This window comes from Vicia villosa, linkage group LG3, assembly GCF_029867415.1.
Source record: "Vicia villosa cultivar HV-30 ecotype Madison, WI linkage group LG3, Vvil1.0, whole genome shotgun sequence".
In the NCBI taxonomy this organism is placed as follows: domain Eukaryota; kingdom Viridiplantae; phylum Streptophyta; class Magnoliopsida; order Fabales; family Fabaceae; genus Vicia; species Vicia villosa.
Genome location: NC_081182.1, coordinates 87,327,455 through 87,350,821, shown reverse-complemented (window position 1 = coordinate 87,350,821; position 23,367 = coordinate 87,327,455). Strand labels below are relative to the sequence as shown.

Here is a 23,367-nt window from a genome sequence, read left to right as displayed (position 1 = left end):
GATACACAGAAGAAGAAAGGCTTGTTGCAACCACTACTAATACCAAACAAAGTATGGGAAGATATTACAATGGACTTTATTACTCACTTACCTAACTCGTATGGTCACATTGTCATCTGGGTCCTTTGCGGTCGTTTAACAAAGTTTGTCCACTTTATCGCCTTGCCTCCGCACTTTACAGCTAAGGATCTGGCACATCGGTTCACGCTTGAAATATTCTGCCTCCATGGATGTCCGAAGTCCATAGTCTCGGATAGGGATCCTCTGTTTATAAGCAAGTTTTGGAAGGAATTTTTTAAATCTAACGGCACCACCTTGAAATACAGCACAGCGTATCACCCACAGACGGACGGACAAGCAGAAGTGGTAAATTGTTCAGTAGAGACATAGTTACGATGTTTGGCCGGAGATCACCCTCGTTCATGGCATAAATTTCTTCATCTGGTCGAATACTGGTATAACATCGCCTTTCACTCCGCGATTCAAATGACCCCCTTCAAGGCTTTATATGGTCGTGATCCACCGCATTTGTTGGACTATTTGCCTGACTCAGACTCGGATAGTTCACTAGAGATGAAACTACAACAACAACACCAAATAATCCAAGAGTTAAAAGTCTATTTAAAAAAAACAGAATGATCATGGAGAAACAGGCGAATCTTATTCGCAGAAACGTTACCTTTCAGGAAGGAGACTAAGTTTTGTTGCGACTCCAATCATACCGTCAATCTACTGTTCAGCACCGTACTTATCTAAAGCCCGTTGAACGGTTTTTCGGCCCTTTTCGCATCATCAAACGTTCGGGCCCTGTTAACTACCAATTGAATCTACATTCATCGTCCCGAATTCTCCCGATTGTGTATGTCTCAATGCTGAAGCCTTATTATGGAGACCACCCAGATACAGACCTTCATCATCTTCCCTTGCCTGGCCTTGTTATCTTTGAAGATGAAGCTTCCACCGAAACAGATCTACCACAAAACACACAAGTTAATAAATTTGTTCCAAAACCGAAAACAGTTTCTAAAGTTACAGAAGATCTACCAAACATACCTCAGGATGTCGATTTGCAGATAGACACTCAATGTTTGGGTGTAGCAAGAAGACAATATCTCAAGAGGGAACAAGTACTAGCAGATTTGGAACAAAAGAAGAGATCTCCTTTGGTACTTGATTCAAGTGATGGTGGAGTTCAGAATATGTATACAAGTTCGGTGGACAAAGGGAAAGTACCAAATGCACTTGTTACAAGAAGTAAGGCTTTGGACAAAATAGAGAGAGTTTCGGTGAGAGGACCTTTTAAGAGTACTAACTCTTTCTCTCCAAACGGTAACATTGCCATAAAGTCTTCACACGGGTTCCCAAGTACAGCTGGTGGCACAGTAAAATCCAACTTTCCCATTGCCCAAGAGATAACGCGATCTACCTCCACCCAATCAGCTTGCAACTTTCAGATTCCCTCTTATCCACCACATCTGCCCTTATCTCACTCCACCCAAGACCATGTAGGCCCTGATCCACCACCCAATGGACTTTCTGGTTTGAACCTTGAGGACAAGGTTTCTTTTGGGCCGGGAAGTAATGTTATGCAGAAACAAAGGCCCAATAGGATTAAAAGGAGATCAAGTATGCTTAAGGATTTTATTGAATATTAGGAGGTGAAATTAGTAGTATTTTTATTAATTATTGAGACTTAATGTTAGTCCTTTTTGGCCCATGGCCCAAGTAGGTTAGTAAACCCTATTATATATTTTTGTATGCTGCCACTTATTGAGTAAGAAGAAAAGTTGTTTTATCTTATTATCTTTTTATGCATTTCTAGATCTAAGGTTACTTTACATAAATCTATCATAATCACACCACTCGTAACTAACCATATATTACTTGATTATCTTTAGTTCATGAATATTTTCTCAAAATTAACTTTTTAATATTAAATTTTATTTTAAATATTAAAAGTTAATTTTTTTACAAAATAATTTTTTATGAGTAATAATATTTAATATTACATTTTTTTTATATGAGTGATAAGTTTGGTAGAAAATATCCAAGACGTAAAGAAATGTTTTTCACGTGAATATGATGTTTCTCCTCTTGCATTTCTTCAAATTCTCTCTCTCTCTCTCTCTCTATATATATATATATATATATATATATATATATATATATATATATATATATATATATATATATATATATATATATATATATATATATATATATATATATATATATATATATATATATATATGGAGGGATATATTTACTCCAAGAGTAAGTGTTTTAGACTTACTTCAATTCTTAACCATTGATTTTCCTTAATCTAACGGTATTAATTAATTATTTAATTTAATTACTTTTGGAAATATTTTCCTATATGAAAAATTAATTAAAGTCGTTAGATTAATGGTTATCAACGATTAAGATCTGGAGCAAGTCTTGGAGTAAATATATTTCTCATATATATATATATATATATATATATATATATATATATATATATATATATATATATATATATATAAAAGTGATTTTAAACAGTATATAATTAAATAATTTACATAAACAATATTACGTTATTTATGTGATTTTAATTTCAAATCAATTTAAATTTAAATACTATACATGATATATATATATATATATATATAAGTGATACAAATAATAATGGTTTTAAAAATATATACATATAGGGTTTTGCTACAATAGACCCACTTGTTTTTATGAAGGTCTATTTTAGCAAGCTTTAACTACAAAATGGTTAAATGCACCTTAAGGTGCATGTTGCTAAAATAGACCTTCATTTGGGTGTATTATAGCAAACCCCACAGGGTTTGCTATAATACACCCACTTAATTTTATGAAGGTGTGTTTTACTAAGTTTTAACTAAAAAATATTTAAATGCACCCTAAGGTGCATGTTGCTAAAATAGACCTTCATAAAAACAAGTGGGTCTATTGTAGCAAAACCTATATATATATATATATATATATATATATATATATATATATATATATATATATATATATATATATATATATATATATATATATATATATATATATATATATATATATATATATATATATATATATATATATATATATATATATATATATATATATATATATATGTTCTATTCACCATAATAAGTGGTTCTCTTAAAAATTGGTTATTAATAGTTTGGTACGGTTCAAAATGAAGAATCGTGCACCGAACTAATTGTTTGATTCAGTTTGGTTCAGAACAAATTTAAACAGTTCGGTTCAGTTTTTACTATTTTTTATTATGGTTAGGTTGAGTATAGTTTGGTTCTCTTAGTGAACTATACCATGATCAACCCTAAACAACTCTTTTTACAAGTCTATAAATGCAGTAAAATTGGATATGAGCGTTAGCTTTTAAATGTTGCTTCCTTTACAAATTTGTTTTTACTCTACCTTAATAGGAACGATGCACTTTGATGAGCTTGTGATAGCCTTTCAATGTATTGTTATAGTTTATTTTATTTTATTAATAGTATTAAAACGTTGCTATAGCATGATTACTTTATTTACTTTCAGAAAAAAATATCAGCATTTTAAGTAATACTTGTATTGTTAAGCCAAATTTTTATAAAATATTGTACCGATATATCTAATCACTCTCAATAGATAATTTTTGTACTATAAAATTTCCATTGATGAGTTTCTTATTTTATCATAAGGTCATAGATTATTTTTTCAAAGACATCATTATAAATTTTTATTTCATTCTTTATCAAACTACAGAGATACTGCATTCCACCAAAATTTCAAAGATTTTAAAAGTTTGGTTTGTTGTTAAAAGATTTACATAATCGTTTCTCATTTTATAATTTGTAATGCAACTTTTGTGAATTTTGTCACTAAAACTATCAATTTATCAGTATATTAGAAAGAAACAATGAGAGTGATATTGTTTAATTTTAATTTATTATTTAATTTTAGTAAAATTAAGAATTTATTTTATAAAAATGGATGATATTCAATAATCGCGCAGACAACTAATCTTTTTTATTTTACGGGTCATTACCAACGTAATATGTATAATTTATTTTAATATATAATTATTTTTATTTGAGAGATAAAATGTTTATTTCTAAAGAAACAATGAGAGTGATATTTGTAAACTTTACCCACTCATGTAAATTTTCTCACTCAAACTCACTATTTTTACACGTCTGTCACCATAATAACTTTTTTATTTTAATCAACAAAATATTTTTAAATAGTTATTAGTGATATTTGTAAATGTCCATAATAATTATATATATTGGATTTATCATGTTGATGATTTGTTACATATTATTTTTAACTCTTTTTAGTTATTATAAATATTTATAATTAGTATAAATTCACTAATTTCACGGGACACTATCACCACAATACATTTTTATTTAAACAACAAAATATTATGGCTCTGTTTGGTAAGACATGTTTTCGAGCTTATAGCTTATGTCTTATAACCCCATATGATAATTTAGACCTGTTTGGTAACAGTCTTTTCATCACGAGCTTATAGCTTATTTTACTAGCTTATAGCTTATTTTTCAGACGCTATTTCAAATAACGTTTTAGCTTATGTCTTATAGCTTATTATTTTTTCTTCCTTTTTTATCCTCATTATTTTAATTAAAATCCATTTTTAATCCTTATAATTTATTTTAATTTAAAATAAAATAATTATATATTAAACATCTTTTATGTCATTTTACATTTATAAGTTAATTGAACCGCTAATTTTACCAAACACTTCAATTAACTTATAAGCTATCAGTCTCAACCATCCGCTATAAGCTATAAGCCATCAGTCATAAGCTATAAGCCATCAGTCATAAGCTATAAGCTATCAGCTAGCTTATTTGTTAACCGCTATTTTTACCAAACAGACCCTATATATACTTATAAATATTTATAGTTATTAGACTTATTAAATTTATCATGTTTTTGATTTGATAAATATTTCTTTTTAAATATTACATATCTAATATATATATATATATATATATATATATATATATATATATATATATATATATATTATGTTTTGTGAATCTTAATAATTTTTATAATTTGAGATGGATAAACTATTATTAATTTTATCATTAAATAATCAATTAGTCTTTTTCTTTAAAAATCATTTATTCTTATGTTAATTTTTTATAAGAGTAAGTGTTTTTAATAAAGACGCTTAATAAATGCCAAAAATATTGTACACAAAGGAATAATAAATTACTATTCAAATATACATTAAAATTTTCAACCAGTACAATGGTTAAAACCCCAACAAAATTCGCCACTAACTAAAAAGAAACCTTTTCCACTGTCATCAAAAAACCCCAAACTCAGAACCAAAAATGTCCACCATTTCTTCCTTCATCACATTCACAATCTTCACCATTTTCAGCATTTCATGTGTAGCAGATGCAGTGGGTGTGAACTGGGGAACCATGGCTTCGCACCCTCTCCCGCCTGTCAAAGTAGTGAAGCTTTTGAAGTCCAACAACATTAATAAAGTGAAACTGTTTGATGCAAAACCTGATGTTCTTCAAGCTCTTTCTGGGTCTAACATTGGTGTTACTGTTGGTGTTCCTAATGTTATGCTTAAAGGCTTGAATTCTTCTAGAAAAGCTGCGGAGAATTGGGTTCATGATAATGTTACTCGATATGTTTCTAATGGTGGAGGTGGAGCGAGAATTGAGTATGTCGTTTTTCTTGGTTCTCTTTGTTTCGTTTTTTATTTCCTTCATCCTTTTGTTCCTTTTTTTTGTTGTTTTGTTATTGTATTCATATTTTTTAAATTCGTGATTAGCACACTACGCACATGGTTAAATTTTTTTCATGATTTAACCCGGTTAAATAGAGCCTCATAAAATGTTTGTCAATGTTAAACCATGGTTAGATAGGGCCTCTATTTGTTCTGTCATGGTTAAACTGCGACAAATCTACAGAGGGCTCTGGAATGATGTTCTTCTAATTCTGTTTAGGCACTTTGTTTTGTGAATTTTCGCAGAATGTAGATAACTTGTTGACGGCAGTTAGTTTTAGCTCAAACTTATCAGTAGTTCCCCTTTGATTGCCATCCTTCTACAGCTATGTTCAAATGAAGTGAGGGAACACAGAATGTTTATGTCGAACAAAATTGTAGTTAGTTTCTCCTTGGCGTGTTCATTTCATACATTGATTAGTAATCATGGCTGTGTTTATTTTGTGTGTTTGATTCTGCTAGTAGCACCTGGTATAGCACTACTGGTAGATTATAGAACAAACAATGGCATTGGGATCAAGTTTTTTAAATTAGTATCAAGTTTTTTAAAAAGGCCAGTTTTCATTGCAAATGAAAGCAGTGAATCAACTTCAGCAGGTATGATCTATGTCATGAAACAAAAAGGGAATCAATGAGTGTCATGAAAGAAGTGATTAATGGAGGTGGTGTTGTGGAAGAGTAGTGATTTCGGTCTATGTGATTTGTTGATAAGATTAAATTTGCCAATGGATATTTCAGCATAATTTTATTCTCTAGCAGTATTGTGTGTATGAATTGTGTTCTAATTTCAGTGAAATGCTTCTGAGGGCTGAGATTTTATTACTGTCAAAAACAAATTCCGGAACATATTTCTTATACACGATTATTCCCTCTAGTCGTAGGACAATTATATCTGCCATTCATTTTGTCTAAATAATATCTTGATACTGTTTCAGAAAGTAGAACAGAATAAAATAATAGGACACTCCCCGCCTGATAATGGGGCAATGAAATGATTCCAAAAACAAGCCACATTTTTGTTAAAGGGTGCAATGTGTATTCCGAAATTAAGATCAGACTTGTTAGCCTTGATGAACAAACTTCTTAATGGAAACTCCAGTTTTGTTCATGCTAAGAGGGAGAGAATGCTGACATGACGGAGAGAGAGGAGCGGATTAGTTGTGTGATGGATTCTGTTTTATTGAAACTGAGGGAGAGTGAGAGGGTATCTTGGAAATGGCGAGTTGGTTAGGAGCAGATGGAATATTATTCTCTTCCCTGTACGAGCATAGCCCTGAGCAGTGTGAATGTTATTCCACTGATAGTATTTTCCATTTCCATAAAAGAGTGATACATTCCCCATTATTTCTCTTTATTCGTGGTTTTACCCATTAATTGCTTAATTTTCTGTTCAGGGTTCCTATCAGCAACCTAGTTGGAGAAAAAAATCACTGGTAGTTGAAAGAAAATGTATTATCAATTTATTAAGTATGTTTCACTTTACTTATATGGTTCTAAATTTAACTTATGCAGGTATGTTGCTGTCGGTGACGAGCCGTTTAGTTATGGTGAACAATTCCATCCCTTTGTAATTGGAGCTGCTATGAACATTGAAGCTGCTTTAAGTAAAGCAAAATTGGACAACAAAGTGAAAGTTGTAGTTCCATGCAGCTTTGATAGTTTTGAGTCGAGTTCCAACTCGTCTACTGAAGTGCATTTCAGATCCGACGTCAACAAAACCATGATTGAGCTACTCACATTTCTCAACAAGCATGGATCGCCTTTCTTTGTGACCATTTCGCCATTCATGACCTTCCTCCAAACCAAAAATATTTCCCTTGATTTTTCACTCTTTAAAGAAACTGCACACCCTCATAAATTCAGCCGCAAAACATACAAAAATAGTTTCGATTTGAGCTACGATACCGTAATTACTGTTTTATCAAAAGTCGGATTTCCTAATATGGAAATCGTTGTTTCAAAGATTGGTTGGCCAACCGATGGAGCTGTGAACGCAACCTCGTACCTAGCCGAAACCTTCATGAAAGGCCTAATGAACCACCTCCATAGCAACTTGGGAACCCCGCTTCGACCACACCAACCCCCATACGAAACATACATTCATAGCCTTCTCGACGAAGATCAAAGAAGCATTGCCGCCGGAAACTTCGAAAGGCATTGGGGTTTATTCACCTTCGACGGCCAATCGAAATACCACGTGGATCTCGGCCAGGGTTCAAAGAGCCTAGTGAATGCTCAAAATGTAGAGTATCTTTCTCCCAAATGGTGTGTTGTGAACAACAACAAAGACTTGTCTAATGCAACTGCAAAAGCTTTAGAAGCTTGTGCAAATGCTGATTGCACTGCACTATCTTCGGGTGGATCTTGCTTTAACATCACATGGCCTAGTAATATATCATATGCTTTTAATAGTTATTATCAGCAACATGATCAGAAAGCTGAAAGTTGCGACTTTGGGGGACTTGGTTTAATCACAACCGTTGATCCGTCCGAGGATCGTTGCAGGTTTCCAATTGAGATTCACACTTCTCATGCAGAGTTTTATAGGGTGAGTAGTTTCCGTTGGATCATTATACTTGTAACAACTCTTTTGGCATCTTAGGAGGTGACATAAGTTAAAATTAGGATATTTTTGCAGCTACTAGATTGTGGTAGTTTTGTTGTAGATGTCTATTGATGAATTAGAATGGTATTGGTTAGGTCTATTTAAAGTTATTTTTTCATGCAATTAAAGTGTTCGGGTTATTGCTTTGGTTTGGATGGTTATTCACTGCATGTGGTTGAAGTTGAACATTAGATTACTATTTTCTGAAATTGAGTGTATTCTCGAGGAAGGTTATATTGTTTGTTAAATTTTGATCAATTATTATAAGTTTATTCCCTTTGACTTTTTCATTTTTTTTTTGAGAAATGTAATATTGGTGCTCTTGAGCGGCCCTATTAGAATGCCCACATTCAAAATTGTCTTGTAGTTTGGTTGGAAATGCCAAACATTGAGGCACTTATTTAGAGTGAATCCTAGTTATAGGTAACTTTCCTAAGTTTTAAAAGTCATCTCTTACGAATTTGTTGTATGATTCAAACATCTAAGCAATGACTTATCAGGATAGAGATGTGAAAGGGATTACTCTTCTCACCCTTGGTGAAGAGCCAACCTTAGAAAATCAGAAAATACTCTAAGAATAATATGAAAGTTAACTTTCAGACGTCCCGTAAAACACAGTAAAACACTTTGTAAGTGAGTCAAGCTAATTTTATCAAAATATAATATAGAAGTTAATGGAAAATGAGTTAGCAGGTTAAGTTCTGGACTAATCTCTTGGACACATTTTAAATTTCATGATAGTGTGTTTATTTCAGAACTATCAGTGGATAATACAGAAGTTAACTTCCAGAATTACTGGCGGAAAAATAAATAAAACATCATATTTGCATGTACTATTCATTTCATGATCATACTACCATACTTCACCATACTCCCCAAAACTACATAAATCTCCTTCCATTCTCAATTAAGTTTTACACTTCAAAACCACATTGTTCTATTTTTTCACATCAAAAGGAGCAGAATAAGCTAGAATTTAAAGTAATGTACATGTATTTCGTTCCTCGTTGCTTGTAAGAATTTGGTTTAAAGTGAGCGTTGCGTCCAAAAGTTAACTTATGTCTTGTGTTGCATGTAATTGCAGAAGTTTTTCGGACTGTTTTCATATTGAATTTAAATTTGATTGTGTTATTACTAGTTGCAACAATGGTGCACCCTGACGTTGTACCCAAAGCTATTGTGTTTATGAATGTTAAATCAATTGATGATGAGTCTGATGTTGTATCAAAGGTTATTGTGTATATGGATGTTAAATCGATTTATGTCGAGGTAGATGTTGGTAAATAATTTACAAAGGAGTTTGATGTTCGTGAACATATACTTCAATGGATCCGAACAAAAGCTGCAAAATTGGGGTTCGACATTGTAATTGGGAGGTTAGATTCTGGTTCTGACAGAAGACTAACATTTGAGATAATGAGATTTGAAAGAAGTGACAAATAATGAAACATATCTGAAAGTTGAAACCGGATGACACCGGTTTGAGGAAATGTGAGTGTCCTTTTAAGTTTTGCATATACTTTAAGGTAAATAATACATGGACATTTAATGTGGTTTGTGGTATACATAATCATGAAATGTGTTACAAATTAGTCGGTCATCCCATTATGTTGTAACTACGAGATGCAACTTAAGATAGAGGGTGAATTAAGTTTGTTGAATTTATATCATTTTTGCGCTAAGTTTCTTCACTTATTAATTTTGTCGGAAGCAATAATATTAATGTTTGTTACCAATTAGGAATGTAAATGCATAATTTTAAAATGCGGAAAATAAATGACAATGGTTTATACTAGTTTTGCTTACCAACTTAAGGTATATTTAATCCCTCTATTCTCTTAAAGGATTTTTCACTATGTCTAGATCTTTGTACAAGTCTTCATTAAGACACTTTACAACCTCCTAACACATCACTTATACCCACAATCTTGATGATCAAGTAATATACACAATTTTGTAATTAAATTTGAATAATATTTCTTATTGGTTTGAATTTCCAAAATTAACACATAGGTGTGGCAACGGGGGGCGGGGCAGGAGAGAGTTTAAGCATTAACAACCCTGTCTCCCGCCTCTTAAAACCAGTCTCACCCCGCCCCCAAAATCAGTCAGGGGTAATAATTGGTCCCCACCCCTGCCCACACTAAGGAATGAGTTTTCCCGCTCCGGCCTTCCCCACCAAACCCGCATAAATTGTACTGTTTTTAAAATATATTTTTTTCATAGCAACAAAAATCAATAATTAAACTTAATTAGTCATTTTAAGAATAATCATAATATTTGATCATTTATATTAAATTTGTATTTTAAAAAAATCTAATAAACTTGATATTTTAAGATCACGAAGTGTAAATCAGTGATAAAATTATTAAACATTTGGGTAATAAATTAAATTTAATAGATGGAGGCATGGAGGGGAAAGGTATTAGCATCCTCCTTCCATGTCCTCTCCCCTTTAATTAAAAATCAAGTTTTTCCCGCACCTGCCCCTGCCCCCACTTAAATAGGTTTTTCTTCGTTAAGTTCGTGGTGGAGGTGGTCGAGTCTGAATTCATTTGCCATATGCCTATTAACACATGTAATATTGGACATCTATTTCTTGAATTACAATTCAAACTATGTGTACCTTGAGTGCTCAGAAATTGTAATGAAACTTTTAAGATATGTGAAAAATGCAAAGTTTCAAAATTTTGATGTATGAACATTTTTTAAATTTTTTTTTGAATTATGTGAAAATTGAAATTGAAATAGGTGAATCTGTTGTCTGGTGTATGAAGCCTTATATACACCTTTAGAAACCTCCATGACTGGATGCAAACGTTTGAAAAAGTTCTATGAAACTTTGCCATTCAAAATTGTGAAATTAGTTGGTGAAAATGGCCACTTTTCATGTGGTAATTGATTACCATAGGTCCAATGTCTATAATTTTGAATTTTGAATACTTGTAATTGATTACCAGGATGTGGTAATCGATTACCACTGCATTTTGGCTAGAAAATCGTCAAATTTTTTTGCTAGGCTTCAATAATTTTCTTGCATTTTGATTTAAGAAGATTGTAGATGAAGTATGGGAGATGTTTTTGAGCATTTAAGGTAATATTTGGAGATTTGTAATGAATACCTTAGAAATTTTCTTGATTTCCACATATCATCTTCATACCAACTTCTTCTTTGATATCCACTTGTTATCAAGCCTCTTTTTCTTCTTTGATATCTACATGTCTTCATCAAAACCAAGCCATATGGAAAACACATTTTTCACATGTATGTCACTTTAAATCTAAAGAGAAAGATTTTGTTTATGATATGACATTGAACATGGTGCGACCGCAAAACATACTTGCAACTTTGAAACGGAAAATACCTCATAGTGTCATCAAATATAAGCAAATATATAATGTTCGTGCCTGAAACAACAAGGCAATAAGAGATCCAAGAACTGAAATGCAACAACGATTAAGGCTTTTGGATAAGGATCATTATGTATCTAGGTACAGAGTGTGTGAGAATGGATAATCGTTCGAGATGTATTTTAGACTCATCTTGATTCTATCAAGTTGTTCAACATATTTTCCATTGCACTCATAATTAATTCAACGTATAAGACCAACAAGTACATGCTTCCACTTTTGGAAATTGTTCGTGTTAATTCTACAGAGATAACTTTTCAGTTGGGTTTGCATTTTTGGAAAGTGAAAAAAAGGACAATGTTACTCGCGCTTTAGAAGTGTGTCGGACTATGTTGAATGACCAATAAAATATGCCAAAAGTAATTGTCACCGATCACAATACTACATTGATGAATTCAATTAAAATGTGTTTTCTACAACATATGCATTACTTTGAAGGTATCACAAAACAAAAAATGTGAGAAGTAGACTTAAGCATGCAATAAGAACCAAACAAATCAAGGGTGGAGATGGGAAAATTGTCAAAACTAGTGTGATATTGGAAAGCCTAACAGATGCTTGAAATGTTATAAAAAATTCTTCTACGAAAGAGTTATATACCGAATATGTAATACATTTCAGATGGGTGTGTGAAAAATATCTAGATTTATTAAAATATGTTAGAAGTACAATTCTAAACCAGGTGAAGAAGAAAATTGTTTGTTTTTGGACTGATCAGGTTAGTCACTTTGGAAATACAACAACTAACAAAGTTGAATCTGCTCATGCTACATTGAAGAATTGGTTGAGAAATAGTAAAAGTGATTTATATAGAGGTTGGGACTATGTGAACTGAATGATCCAAAATTAGCATAACGAGGTACAAACATCATTTGTTCGTAATATTACTGTATTAGAATGCAGATTTAGAGACAACAATCTTTATCCATAACTGTTGGGCAATATATCTCGAGTGAGATTGAATTTTATTTATCACAAAGCCAAGCAAGTAGAGAAAATATGTTCAGATAGCTCAAAGTGGGGTTGTACACTTAAGAAGACACATGGTCTTCCATGTGCTTGTTTAATTTCAAAGAAGATGAAACTTGATAAACCTATACGAATGAATGAGGCATACACGCATTGTAAAAAGCTTAGGTTTGATGGTGATGGTGTAATGAAGGATGGTAAATTGAATATATTTATCACGACAAAATGGAAAGTGATTCAAGAGAGTTTTTTTGAATGTTGATGATAACATAAAACTACACATCAAAGAGCAGATGAGGAAGACTGCCGATCTAGAAACCACATATTTGATACCACCCTCACAACTAGTAAAAATAAAGAGTGCTTCGAAGAAGGTTAAACCAACACATAGTGACAATTCAACAAAGTAGTCTCCTTCCTATTTCGAATCTGTTGACGTACATTTTCCGGATTCTCCAACTTTAAAATCTCAAGAAAAGTGTTTTTAAAGGTGCTCACATTAGCAAACCATCTCTTTCACCACCTTTATTAAAAATCAAAATTTTGATATTTATTATACATGTCTATCAGATTTTTTATTTATAAAAAGCATCCAAAAAAAATCCTTTCAATAAAGATTAAAAATGAAAATCAAGAGGACTTTGAAGTTTGAACATATTGGAGGGTGCTGTATGAATATCTCAAGTAAAAATTAAGGTGTGAAAAGTAGGCCCAAGCCCTTCTTGACTAACTGTTAGCCCACGTTTTTGTTTAGTATACTCAGTGTAGCCTTTTTGGCCCAATTTCTAGCACATTCTTTACACTTCACAAGCTTCAGTGCCCAAAAATCTCAGTTTCTCTCGTGTGGTCGTAACAAACCCTAGATCGAATAATGTCTGGAGGGTACGGTCATGATGGCGGTGGTGGTTCTGCGCCATCGTCCTATGGAGCTAGTAGTGGTTACGGTTCAGCCGGTGGTTACGGAGGTGGTGGAGGTGGCGGAAATTATGGAGGAGGAGGTGGTGGAGGTGGAGGTGGTGGAAATTATGGAGGAGGCAGCGCCGGTGGTTATGGCGGAAATGAAAGCGGTGGGGGTTACGGATCGAAAGGTAGCGGAAACGGAGGCGGCGGTGGATACGGAGGTGGCGATGGTGGAAGTGGAGGATATGGCGGAAGGAGTGGATACGGGGGAAACGATGGCGGAGGATACGGTGGAAGAGGCGGCGGTGGCAGTAGGGGAAGTGGTGGATATGGAGGTCGAGGTTTGTAATTTTGGTCTATAATTTTTTATTGCGTTTTTCGTTTATTCTCAATTGTATGAACCTTATTGATGTGAACTTCAGCAGGTGGTGGTGGTGGATTTCAAGGTGGAGATCGTGGTGGTAGAGGTGGTGGTGGTGGTCGCGGTGGGCGCGGCGGTGGTGGAAGTGGCCGAGATGGAGATTGGCGTTGCCCTAATGAAAGGCATGTTATTTACTTTAGAGGATAATTTCCTGTTCTTTAATTCAAATATGCTTTTCTTGATTGTTAGGTTTTCATACGATTCTGAATTGTTATATATTTTTATTGCTATGTATAGTTGTGGGAACGTGAATTTTGCTAGAAGAAATGAGTGTAACAAGTGTGGTGCTCCATGTCCTACCAGTGGTAATGACCGCGGCGGCGGCGGTGGTGGATATAATAGAGGAGGAAGTGGTGGGGGATATGGCAGTAACCAAGGGGGTAGATCTGGGAACTATGATGGAGGTAGAACTAATGACCATAATGGTGGAAGGAGTAGTAACAGTGATGGCCGAGGTGGAGGGAGCAACAGGGGTGGCTCATATGGTGGTAATCAAGGCAGAGACGATGGGGGCTATGGTCAAGCTCCTCCTCCTTCTGCTGCTCAGTCTTATGGTGGTGGCGGAAACTACCCTCCTACTTATGGTGGGAATGCAAATTATGGAACAGATGCTGTTCCTCCACCTACAAGCTATACTGGTGGACCTAATTCATATCCCCCTTCATATGGAGGCAACGCTGGTGGTTATGGTGGAGATAATCAAGGTGATGCACGAAGTGGTGGTAGGGCTGCGCCTCCAGCTGGATATGACAGCGGTAATCGCGGTGGATTTGGTGGAGCTCCTGCCGAGTCAGCAGCTCCGGTGAAGCAGTGCGATGAGAATTGTGGGGATACATGTGACAACTCTAGAATCTACATCTCAAACTTACCACCCGATGTGACTGTTGATGAATTGCAACAACTTTTTGGAGGCATTGGACAAGTAATGTTCTGATCTGTTGACTTTTGCACATTTTAGTTGTCTCAATTTTCTATCACGAATATTTCATGTGGAAGTATATCTTTAAAAGTAAATTCGTATTTTTAATTATGAGGCATAACCATGTTTTTGAGGTACATATTGAATTGCACTGTGCAAGTAATGCAGCTCTGTTGTAATGGAGGAAATAGGTTTTTTTATTCTCTATGTGGAGAATTAGAGGCTTCAGCATTCTAGACAATTTGTTACATGTGTTTTAACTGCCTAGGTTGGTAGAATTAAGCAGAAGAGGGGTTATAAAGATCAATGGCCTTACAACATAAAGATTTATACTGATGAGAATGGAAAAAACAAGGGTGATGCATGCCTTGCTTATGAAGATCCCTTTGCAGCTCACTCCGCTGGCGGTTTTTACAATGGTACTACTTTGAACTATCTTTTTCCTGCAATATTGTGTACTTAATGATATAATTTCTTGTATAAAGTTTAACTAATCTTGAATCTGCAATTTCAGATTATGATTTGAGGGGTTACAAAATCAGTGTTGCGATGGCAGAGAAATCTGCACCCAGGGCTCCACAAGCAAATAACCATGGGTATGCTTTAGTCACTGAATCTATGAGTTAAAGGATGAATGATATGCTAATGTTGTAGATTAGGAATCAAAACATAGTCTATGGATTATTATATTATAATACTTCTAATGTGTTCACTCATTAAATCTCTATGCACATCTTCTATTCTTCTCTTCATTTTTTTAAGCTTAAATGTCATAGTTAGAGACAATTGAGCTCGTAAACTTCCAATCATCTCACTATCATCATAACAATAGTGAAAATTATAAATGATTATCAAATTATTTATATGTTTGATTCAATTTGAATTTTTGTACTTTTTTGCAATTATTTGGTTTTGATATTTATAGTCGTGTTATACTGATGACATAAATCAACCGACCATGTTTATATCTTAACATATTTACATATTTATAGTCTTTTATATGATAATTCTATCTCTCTTTTGAAGTTTAAATTAATTGTTCTTGTTTTATTTTTTTATAGGGGCAATAGGGGTGGCTACGGTGGTGGTGGAGATAGGCGCAGAGACAATTCTGGCCCTGATCGACGGGATCATTATAGTGGGAATCGTTCGCGCCCATACTAGAGATTTGTCATTGAACGTTTTATGTATACTGTGGTCTGAGGGATTTATTATTTCAGTTGGCTGGTTTCTTGAACTGGATGCAAAGAGGTAGGTTGTTCGCTTACTCTGAGCAAGACCTCTTCGCTCCTGCCTTTTTGTTTAATAGTTGGTGGGTTGACTTCTTAGTTGGGGATTAATTTGATTATATGAATGTTTTTATAGAGGCATGTGGATAGTCTCCAAATAATCGCTGCTAAAGTAGATTGATTATTTCAGGTGAGTGCTGCTTTCATGAAAACATGCTTTATACTTGCTTGATAATTAAACCATGTGTCATTATGTGGATAAATGCTTGCATCCCTGGCTCATCCCATGTGGCACCTGGTACAAGCAGGTGATTGCATTAATGAATAGAATACTGTATATCAATCATATTTTGATGGATCAATTATCCCATTTAGTGTCTTTCAAGTGCAATTTGTTTTGCCTGGATATTAGTGATTCTGCCTGTATTTATCTTCAAAATCATTCACAATCTTTTCATTACAAGTTCTACAATGATGTCTTGTTGAAAAGCAAGGCATTAAAATTTCCATAAGTCTTTTATTTTTCTAAACTTGATCACTGTTGATAAGTTTTGAAATTTTTGAATTGGCTGTCAAGCTGCTCAAGGTTAACTTGTGTTGCTGTTTAGCTAACTTTATACATCCTACATCTGGCTTTATCGGTCAGTGTTCTTTCATGTTTTGAAAAGCAATGTTATTACCAAGTTTAGCAACAGAATTGAACTAATCGCCTTTAATAAAAACTTACATTTTGTGATGATAAATATAATTTGACTAGTTAAGTTTGTCGTATTCAAAAAAATTATATTTTGTTATTAATTTTTTCTAGTTGAAAAACTTTATTTTTTTAAGGTGATTAGTATTTTGGTCTTGGATTTTTGTTTTTATCAGACAATATAGTCCTGAAGTCACAGAAAAAGTCGATCAATTTAGTGTCTTATTTTAGTATAGAAGATTATTTGTTCCTGCTCCTTTATAGTGCACATTTTTAGGAACTACACCATTGTTGTGTCTCCTGCCACGAGTACAATTCTTTAAGATTTTTCACTGATCCAGACATGGCAAACTTTCTATCTTTGTTTTCATTGGTTTTTTCATTTAGGTTCAGATTCAGTGTTGATGGGTTAGGTGGCTGAATGTTATTGCTTTCTTCTTTGGTAGTTCTTCACCAGTTCAAGCATAGATTGGTGCCATGTTTTGGCTTTTCTCTAACATTGTCCACCATAAATATGGTTTTATCAGATTAACTAATCAAATGTCTTTTTCTAGCTGTTTTATTTTTAATTTAAAAAAATCTTAGTGCCCTGTGTATTGCTTACATGATGGTTTTATTTGTTATTGGTATTGTACAACGGCTTTGTTGTAGATAGTGTGATGAACAAAATGGTTTGTTATAATATTACAATAATTTAGCAAGCTGCCGCCGAGCTTGTGTATATTAATATATGACATTAGCAAGCGACATATGTTTTTCTAAACTTTTTGTATTGTATAAATTTTATTTGAAGTTATATATGTAAACTAGGGGTGCACAAAATATTCGGTTGCGAGACTCAAATTCACAACCAAATTCAAATCTATTTGAAATATTCTAATGGTTATTAATCTACATAGATACTAATGGTTGGTCATCCTTTTATATGATCTAGATATAATAAAAAGGTTATTAATTGGTTAAATTATTTTTGGATTTGGTTATAATTAAGTTCTTATTCAAAATTCAAAGTTAATCGAAATATTTTAAGTCAATTAAAATTTATTTTTTAATTTCCAAAATAAAAATATTTTAAAATTTGATCTTTTAATAAATGGTTATATTATAATCAAATTTATAATCGATTTTATAATTAGTTTTGTTTGAAATGTGGTTATGGTTATAAATTCAAATTATCTAAGGAAAAAATTTAGATACAATTCTTTAGGCGTGGTTTTTATTATTTTTTATTTTTATTAGAAAAAGGGAACAATCATACCTAAAAAAAATTGTACTTAAATTTTGTCCATATCTAAATGGTAGGAGATTGATTATGGTTTGGTTTTTAAAAGTAACCAATCATGCTCATCCTTAATAAAAACTAGGTCTTTAAAAGTAACCAATCATGCTCATCCTTAATAAAAACTAGGTCTCTTGAGTATACGTGTAACTTAGGGGTGATCAAAATCAAATCAACCCAATAGAAAACCGCAAACCAAATCGAAACCGCAAAAAATCGCATTTGGTTCGGATTAGTTCGGGTCAGTTTTTACAAAATCGCACGGTTCGGTTTGCGGTTTGTATTTTGTAAACCGAACCAAACCGAATCAAACCGCACTATGTTACAACCTAAATTTTACTAACTCACATCCAACCCAAACTTAAATTTATTATACATTAGCATTATGATTACGAACAATTTTCTCATCCTTACACATAATTTCAGTCCCGATCTTCTAAAATCTCTAATAACATTATCACACATTCTTTGCCACATACATCTCCCCTCTTCTTCTATAATCTCTACTCTCTTATATTCTTTCTTTTTCACCTTCTCATTTTTATGTAAATGTTCCGTATTTCAGTTTCGTTTTTATCGCATATCTTCTTCTCTAATCTCTTAACACTTTTTTTCTTTTTCACTTTCACTAATCTTTCGTCTCTTCTATTTTTTTTTCGTTATAATAATTTTTATATTGTTTTATGCTATTATTTTATGTTTAATATTCCACTTTTGTCTAATTTAATTTTTACATATTAAATGAAAAATTGTTGTCAAAATATGACGAATTTTGTTGTTATTTGATAGTGTACGAATGTATAAATACAAAATTATGTTATCTATATGTGTATGTATGGCAAAATAAAATATTTGTAAAAAACCGAACCAACCGAACCGAACCGAACCAAACCGCATTAGTTTGGTTTGGTTTGATTCAGATTTTTTTTAAAAGCCAACCGAACCAAACCAAACCGCACTATTTTTTCTCTTACGGTTCGGATGATTTTTTTCGTCAAAACCGTCCAAACCGCACCGCGAGCACCCCTAGTGTAACCTTTCTCTAAGGATTAGAAAAGACCAATATGTCCTATATCGGCAAATAATGGGCCGTGTATTATAATAGTTGTCTCCATATGTGCGATTTAAGTTTTTTTTGCCCGTCTATATCTATGTGGGCATCATCATTTAAACCTGTATCAGACCTATAAATACTTAAGTTCATACTCGTTTTTCTATATTTATAATAAAAATTATTCAATCTATTATAATTTATTATGTCATTATATTTTTTAACATTAAATAAAAAATATTAAAGTTTAATAGTGACGATGTATTTAATAGAAATGATAAATAAATATGTGTACTAGAAGATATATGTATTACGTCTACACTTGTTTATTTTAAGGGATAATTGTTGGTGTCTATATTAGTATTTATTTTGTTAATTTTTATTTTATTTACTGTGGATAATTTCTGTGTATCAACTAAGAATGAGTCCTCTCATGCTAAAATCCACTCAAGTAGAAATTTGCAATTGAGAAGTTTAATGAAAGGTTCATTCATTGTTTTAAAAATTAGATCAGTCATCAAATTGGTAAAGGTATTAAGTTGTTAGTTCATTGATCGAACCATTTGATCATTGGTTGAATTGAATAATAAAACTAGATTAAATCAGATACTCAGTTGAATAAATAACGAGATTATATATTTATTAAATCAGTCAAATCAAATGATTTGGTTTCTAAAAATATCATGATACCTACAAAATTTCAAAATATCATAATTTTACAAATTTATTCTTTAAATTTAAATTTTAAATATTGTCTTCACACAAAATAAAATATTATAAAATAAAAATTCAAATAATTTTTGAACAAGGTCTAATAGTGTACTTATATCTTAATTTTATTTTTCTAAAAAAAATATCAAAACGACATCGCTTTGTCTGAAGAAAAAATTATACATTTAATGTCTTGGAGATGTCGAAATATATGTTTTATTCATTTTCAATGTCTTTTTGTAGGACATAAATTCACTGCAAACGCTATATCAGGTCTTGTACAGGTAGCAAAGTACATGAGAGCCTCAATGACACTGGATTATGGTACTTCAGGGCCAAGATCTTCTTCATTACCTTCCTTAGGTCTAAATGAATCAAACATTAAGTTATCTACTCATCATTTGAGCATTCAGAGGGTTTGCTTTGTCCATGTTAAACCTTTTTAATACCCTTTCTGTATAATTTGATTGATGTACCAATTTATCATTTTTGGTATACTCAATTTGTAAACTAAGGCAGAACTTAGTTTTTCTTAAATCTTTCATTTCAAATTTCCTTTTTAAGTAATCTATTGCTTCCTTAATTTTTCTATTAGTTCTAATGATATTTAAATAATCAACATAGGCATCAATTATTACAAAATCGGATATTGTTTTTCTTATAAATACACAAGGGCAAATTTTTTTTCTCATATCTTATTTAAGCAAATATTCACTTAGGCTCTTATACCACATGCACTCGAATTGTTTTAACCCATAAAATGATCTTTGTAACTTAATTGCATATATTTATTTAGGTTTTGATGTCTCACGCGTTTTAAATTCTTCTGAGATTTTCATGTATATATTAATATCAAGTGATCCATACAATTTAGCAGCAACATCCATAAGATACATATTAAGATTGTTAAATACTGTTAAACTAATTAAATAACAAAAAGTAATGACATCCATAACAGTAGAATATATTACCTCATAATCAATTCCTGATCTTTGGTAAAAACCCTGTGCAACAAGACAAGGCTTTGTGTTTAACAATCTCATTTTTCTCATTTCGTTTTCTTACAAAGACCCACTTATACCCCACCGGTTTCACATCTTTTGGTATAGTTATAATAGGACCAAATACCTTTCGACTTTTAAGAGAATTTAAGTCAGTGTCTATTGCATCCTTCCAATTTTTCCAATCATGTCTATTTTGACATTCTTTCATAGTTGTAGGTTCAGGATTATCATTTTCATTCATTATTTCACATGCAATGGAAAACAAAAATATTTCATCTATATTAATACTTTGCAACACAGCGCATAAGAGATCTCCCCCTTCGTCGTGGTCATATTTGGCAGATGATTCAACAAACTCACTGTAGGTTCAGTAAAAAGAAAATTCGAGGAACTCATCGATGCAAGCTCGAGCCAGAATTCCACCCTCAATAAGGTCTGAGGAAGCTCAGTTCCTATCACATTCTACTGCGAGGAGCTTCCCGGTGGATCCCCAAACTCCAACATCCCATTGCTCGTAAGAGCACGAATGACTAACTTTGACGTTCTCCACATACTGGTCAACTAGGGAAGCTCGGTCGACATCATGTACTCTCAGCTATTCTTAACATTGCAACTCGATAAGACACATTTGACACCTTACATGGGTTATTACTTGCAGGGCTTCAACGACGCAACAACAAAGCCTTGGGGCTATGTTAAACTAATTGTCACTTTCGAAGCAACTGAGACTGCCATATTAGTCAAAGTCTAATTCTTGATGATAAACTATCCCTCTCTATACCAATACATCCTGGGAAGGGCAACTCTGACTGAACTGATCACCGTACCCTCCACTGTTCATTTGTAGATGAAGTAATACACACCCAAGGGGCTCGTAGCCACCCTTCACGGGGACATTGAAGCTATAAAGAGATGCTTCGAGGCGGCCTCAAAGGGGCATAACTCCATCAACGTGTCGTCCAAAACTGTCGATAAGCCATCTCGACCCAGTAGCGTGGAGGTGCCAAAGCCAATACCTCACGTCGACTCGATCAACCTCGACAATCGCGTCACCAAAGACGACTTGAAGGAGCAAAAGAAGAAAGAAAGAGAAACTCGACTAGCAGCGGAAACCTCCTTAGCACCATATCGCAACGAAGAGCCTCCCCATCCTAGACGCATCATTCTAAATGACGAGTTCAAAGTTACCCTCCACGACAACGACTCAAACAAAGGAGTGAAGATTGACACTGTCCTCGCAAGGAAGCAAATGAAAGCCTGCTTAAGAGATAATGTTGACCTATTTGTATGGAGTGCCGCTGAGATGCCTGAAATGGACCCCGAAGTGGCTTGCCACCAGCTGACCATCGATCATGCCGCTAGGGATGTAGTGCAACATAAGCGTAGGCAGTATCCCGAGAAAACAGAGGCTACTGAAAATGCTGTAAAAGACCTCCTAGAGGAAAATTTTATTTCAGAAGCCCCATACACAACTTGGATCTCAAATGTTGTACTTGTGAAAAAATCTAATGGAAAATAGAGAACGTGTGTTGATTATACCGATCTCAACACGGCTTGCCCTAAAGATGATTTCCCTTTACCTAACATAGATAGACTAGTTGATAGTTTTGTTAGATTTAAATTACTGTCTTTTATAGATGCATACTCAGGGTACAACCAGATCCCCATGGAAAAAGGTGACAAAAAATACACGACTTTCATGACCAAATCGGGTAACTACTACTATAACGTGATGCCATCCGGCTTGAAAAACACCGATGCTACATACCAATGGATGATGAACAAAGTCTTCCAAGGTGAGATTGGAGACATGTTCGAAGTCTACATGGACGACATGATCGTAAAATCTCAAAAGGAATCTGAATATACGTCCCACCTAAAGAGAGTCTTCGACCAGGAGAGGAGGTGCAAGATGAGGTTCAATCCAGAGAAATGTACCTTCGGTGTTTGGGCAGGTAAGTTCCTCGGCTTCTATCTAACAGAACGAGGAATAAAAGCAAACCCCAAAAAATGCAGAGCCTTTTCTGAATTCCCAACACCAAACTCGAAGAAATCAACTCAATCCCTAAACGGGATGCCCACCTCATTATCCCGTTTTGTATCAAAGTATGCCCAACACACACTTCACCTTTTCAAACTTCTTTGCAAGGAAGCAGCATTCAAATAGACCGAGGAATACGAATAAGCCCTTATCCACCTAAAACAAGCTCTTTCACAACCCGTGGTCCTCTCGCAACCAATTAATGGGGAGATTCACTACTTGTACCTCGCCATTACAGTCGAGGACGTCAACACAACCCTCATTCGTAAGACATCCGAGGGGAAGAAACCCATATATTTCACGACCAAGGCCCTACAAGGCCAATAACTCTAGAACCAACAAATA

The 23,367-nt window shown here is 33.6% G+C and overlaps 2 protein-coding genes across 4 annotated transcripts; both read left to right on the top strand.

The window, feature by feature from the left end:
• The first annotated feature begins 5,327 nt into the window (after positions 1–5,327).
• LOC131656274 (glucan endo-1,3-beta-glucosidase 9-like) lies at positions 5,328–8,799 on the top strand. The gene is made up of 2 exons (XM_058926017.1): positions 5,328–5,722; positions 7,301–8,799. Exons 1-2 carry the CDS (start codon positions 5,379–5,381, stop codon positions 8,388–8,390), a joined length of 1,434 nt encoding a protein of 477 aa, XP_058782000.1. The 5' UTR covers positions 5,328–5,378; the 3' UTR covers positions 8,391–8,799.
• Positions 8,800–13,562: 4,763 nt separating this feature from the next.
• On the top strand, positions 13,563–16,627 carry LOC131662131 (transcription initiation factor TFIID subunit 15b-like). Of its 3 annotated transcripts, XR_009301388.1 has the most exons (7): positions 13,563–14,014; positions 14,096–14,216; positions 14,332–15,016; positions 15,282–15,432; positions 15,528–15,609; positions 16,075–16,264; positions 16,379–16,627. XR_009301388.1 is itself a non-coding variant. In XM_058931828.1 (6 exons), the coding sequence occupies exons 1-6, from the start codon at positions 13,645–13,647 to the stop codon at positions 16,175–16,177; spliced, it is 1,509 nt and encodes a 502-aa protein (XP_058787811.1). In that variant the 5' UTR covers positions 13,563–13,644; the 3' UTR covers positions 16,178–16,627. The 3 variants fall into 3 exon arrangements, 2 of the variants coding, with proteins under 2 accessions (XP_058787811.1, XP_058787810.1); XM_058931828.1 differs by having other exon boundaries at positions 14,099–14,216; positions 16,075–16,627; XM_058931827.1 differs by having other exon boundaries at positions 16,075–16,627.
• Positions 16,628–23,367: the final 6,740 nt, after the last annotated feature.

Coding starts and splice junctions, on each gene's coding strand:
- LOC131656274 (XM_058926017.1), top strand. CDS start 5,379: ATGTCCACCATTTCTTCCTTCATCACATTCACAATCTTCACCATTTTC. Junction 5,723..7,300: donor GGAGGTGGAGCGAGAATTGA/GTATGTCGTTTT, acceptor TAACTTATGCAG/GTATGTTGCTGTCGGTGACG.
- LOC131662131 (XM_058931827.1), top strand. CDS start 13,645: ATGTCTGGAGGGTACGGTCATGATGGCGGTGGTGGTTCTGCGCCATCG. Junction 14,015..14,095: donor TGGTGGATATGGAGGTCGAG/GTTTGTAATTTT, acceptor TGTGAACTTCAG/CAGGTGGTGGTGGTGGATTT. Junction 15,610..16,074: donor CCACAAGCAAATAACCATGG/GTATGCTTTAGT, acceptor ATTTTTTTATAG/GGGCAATAGGGGTGGCTACG.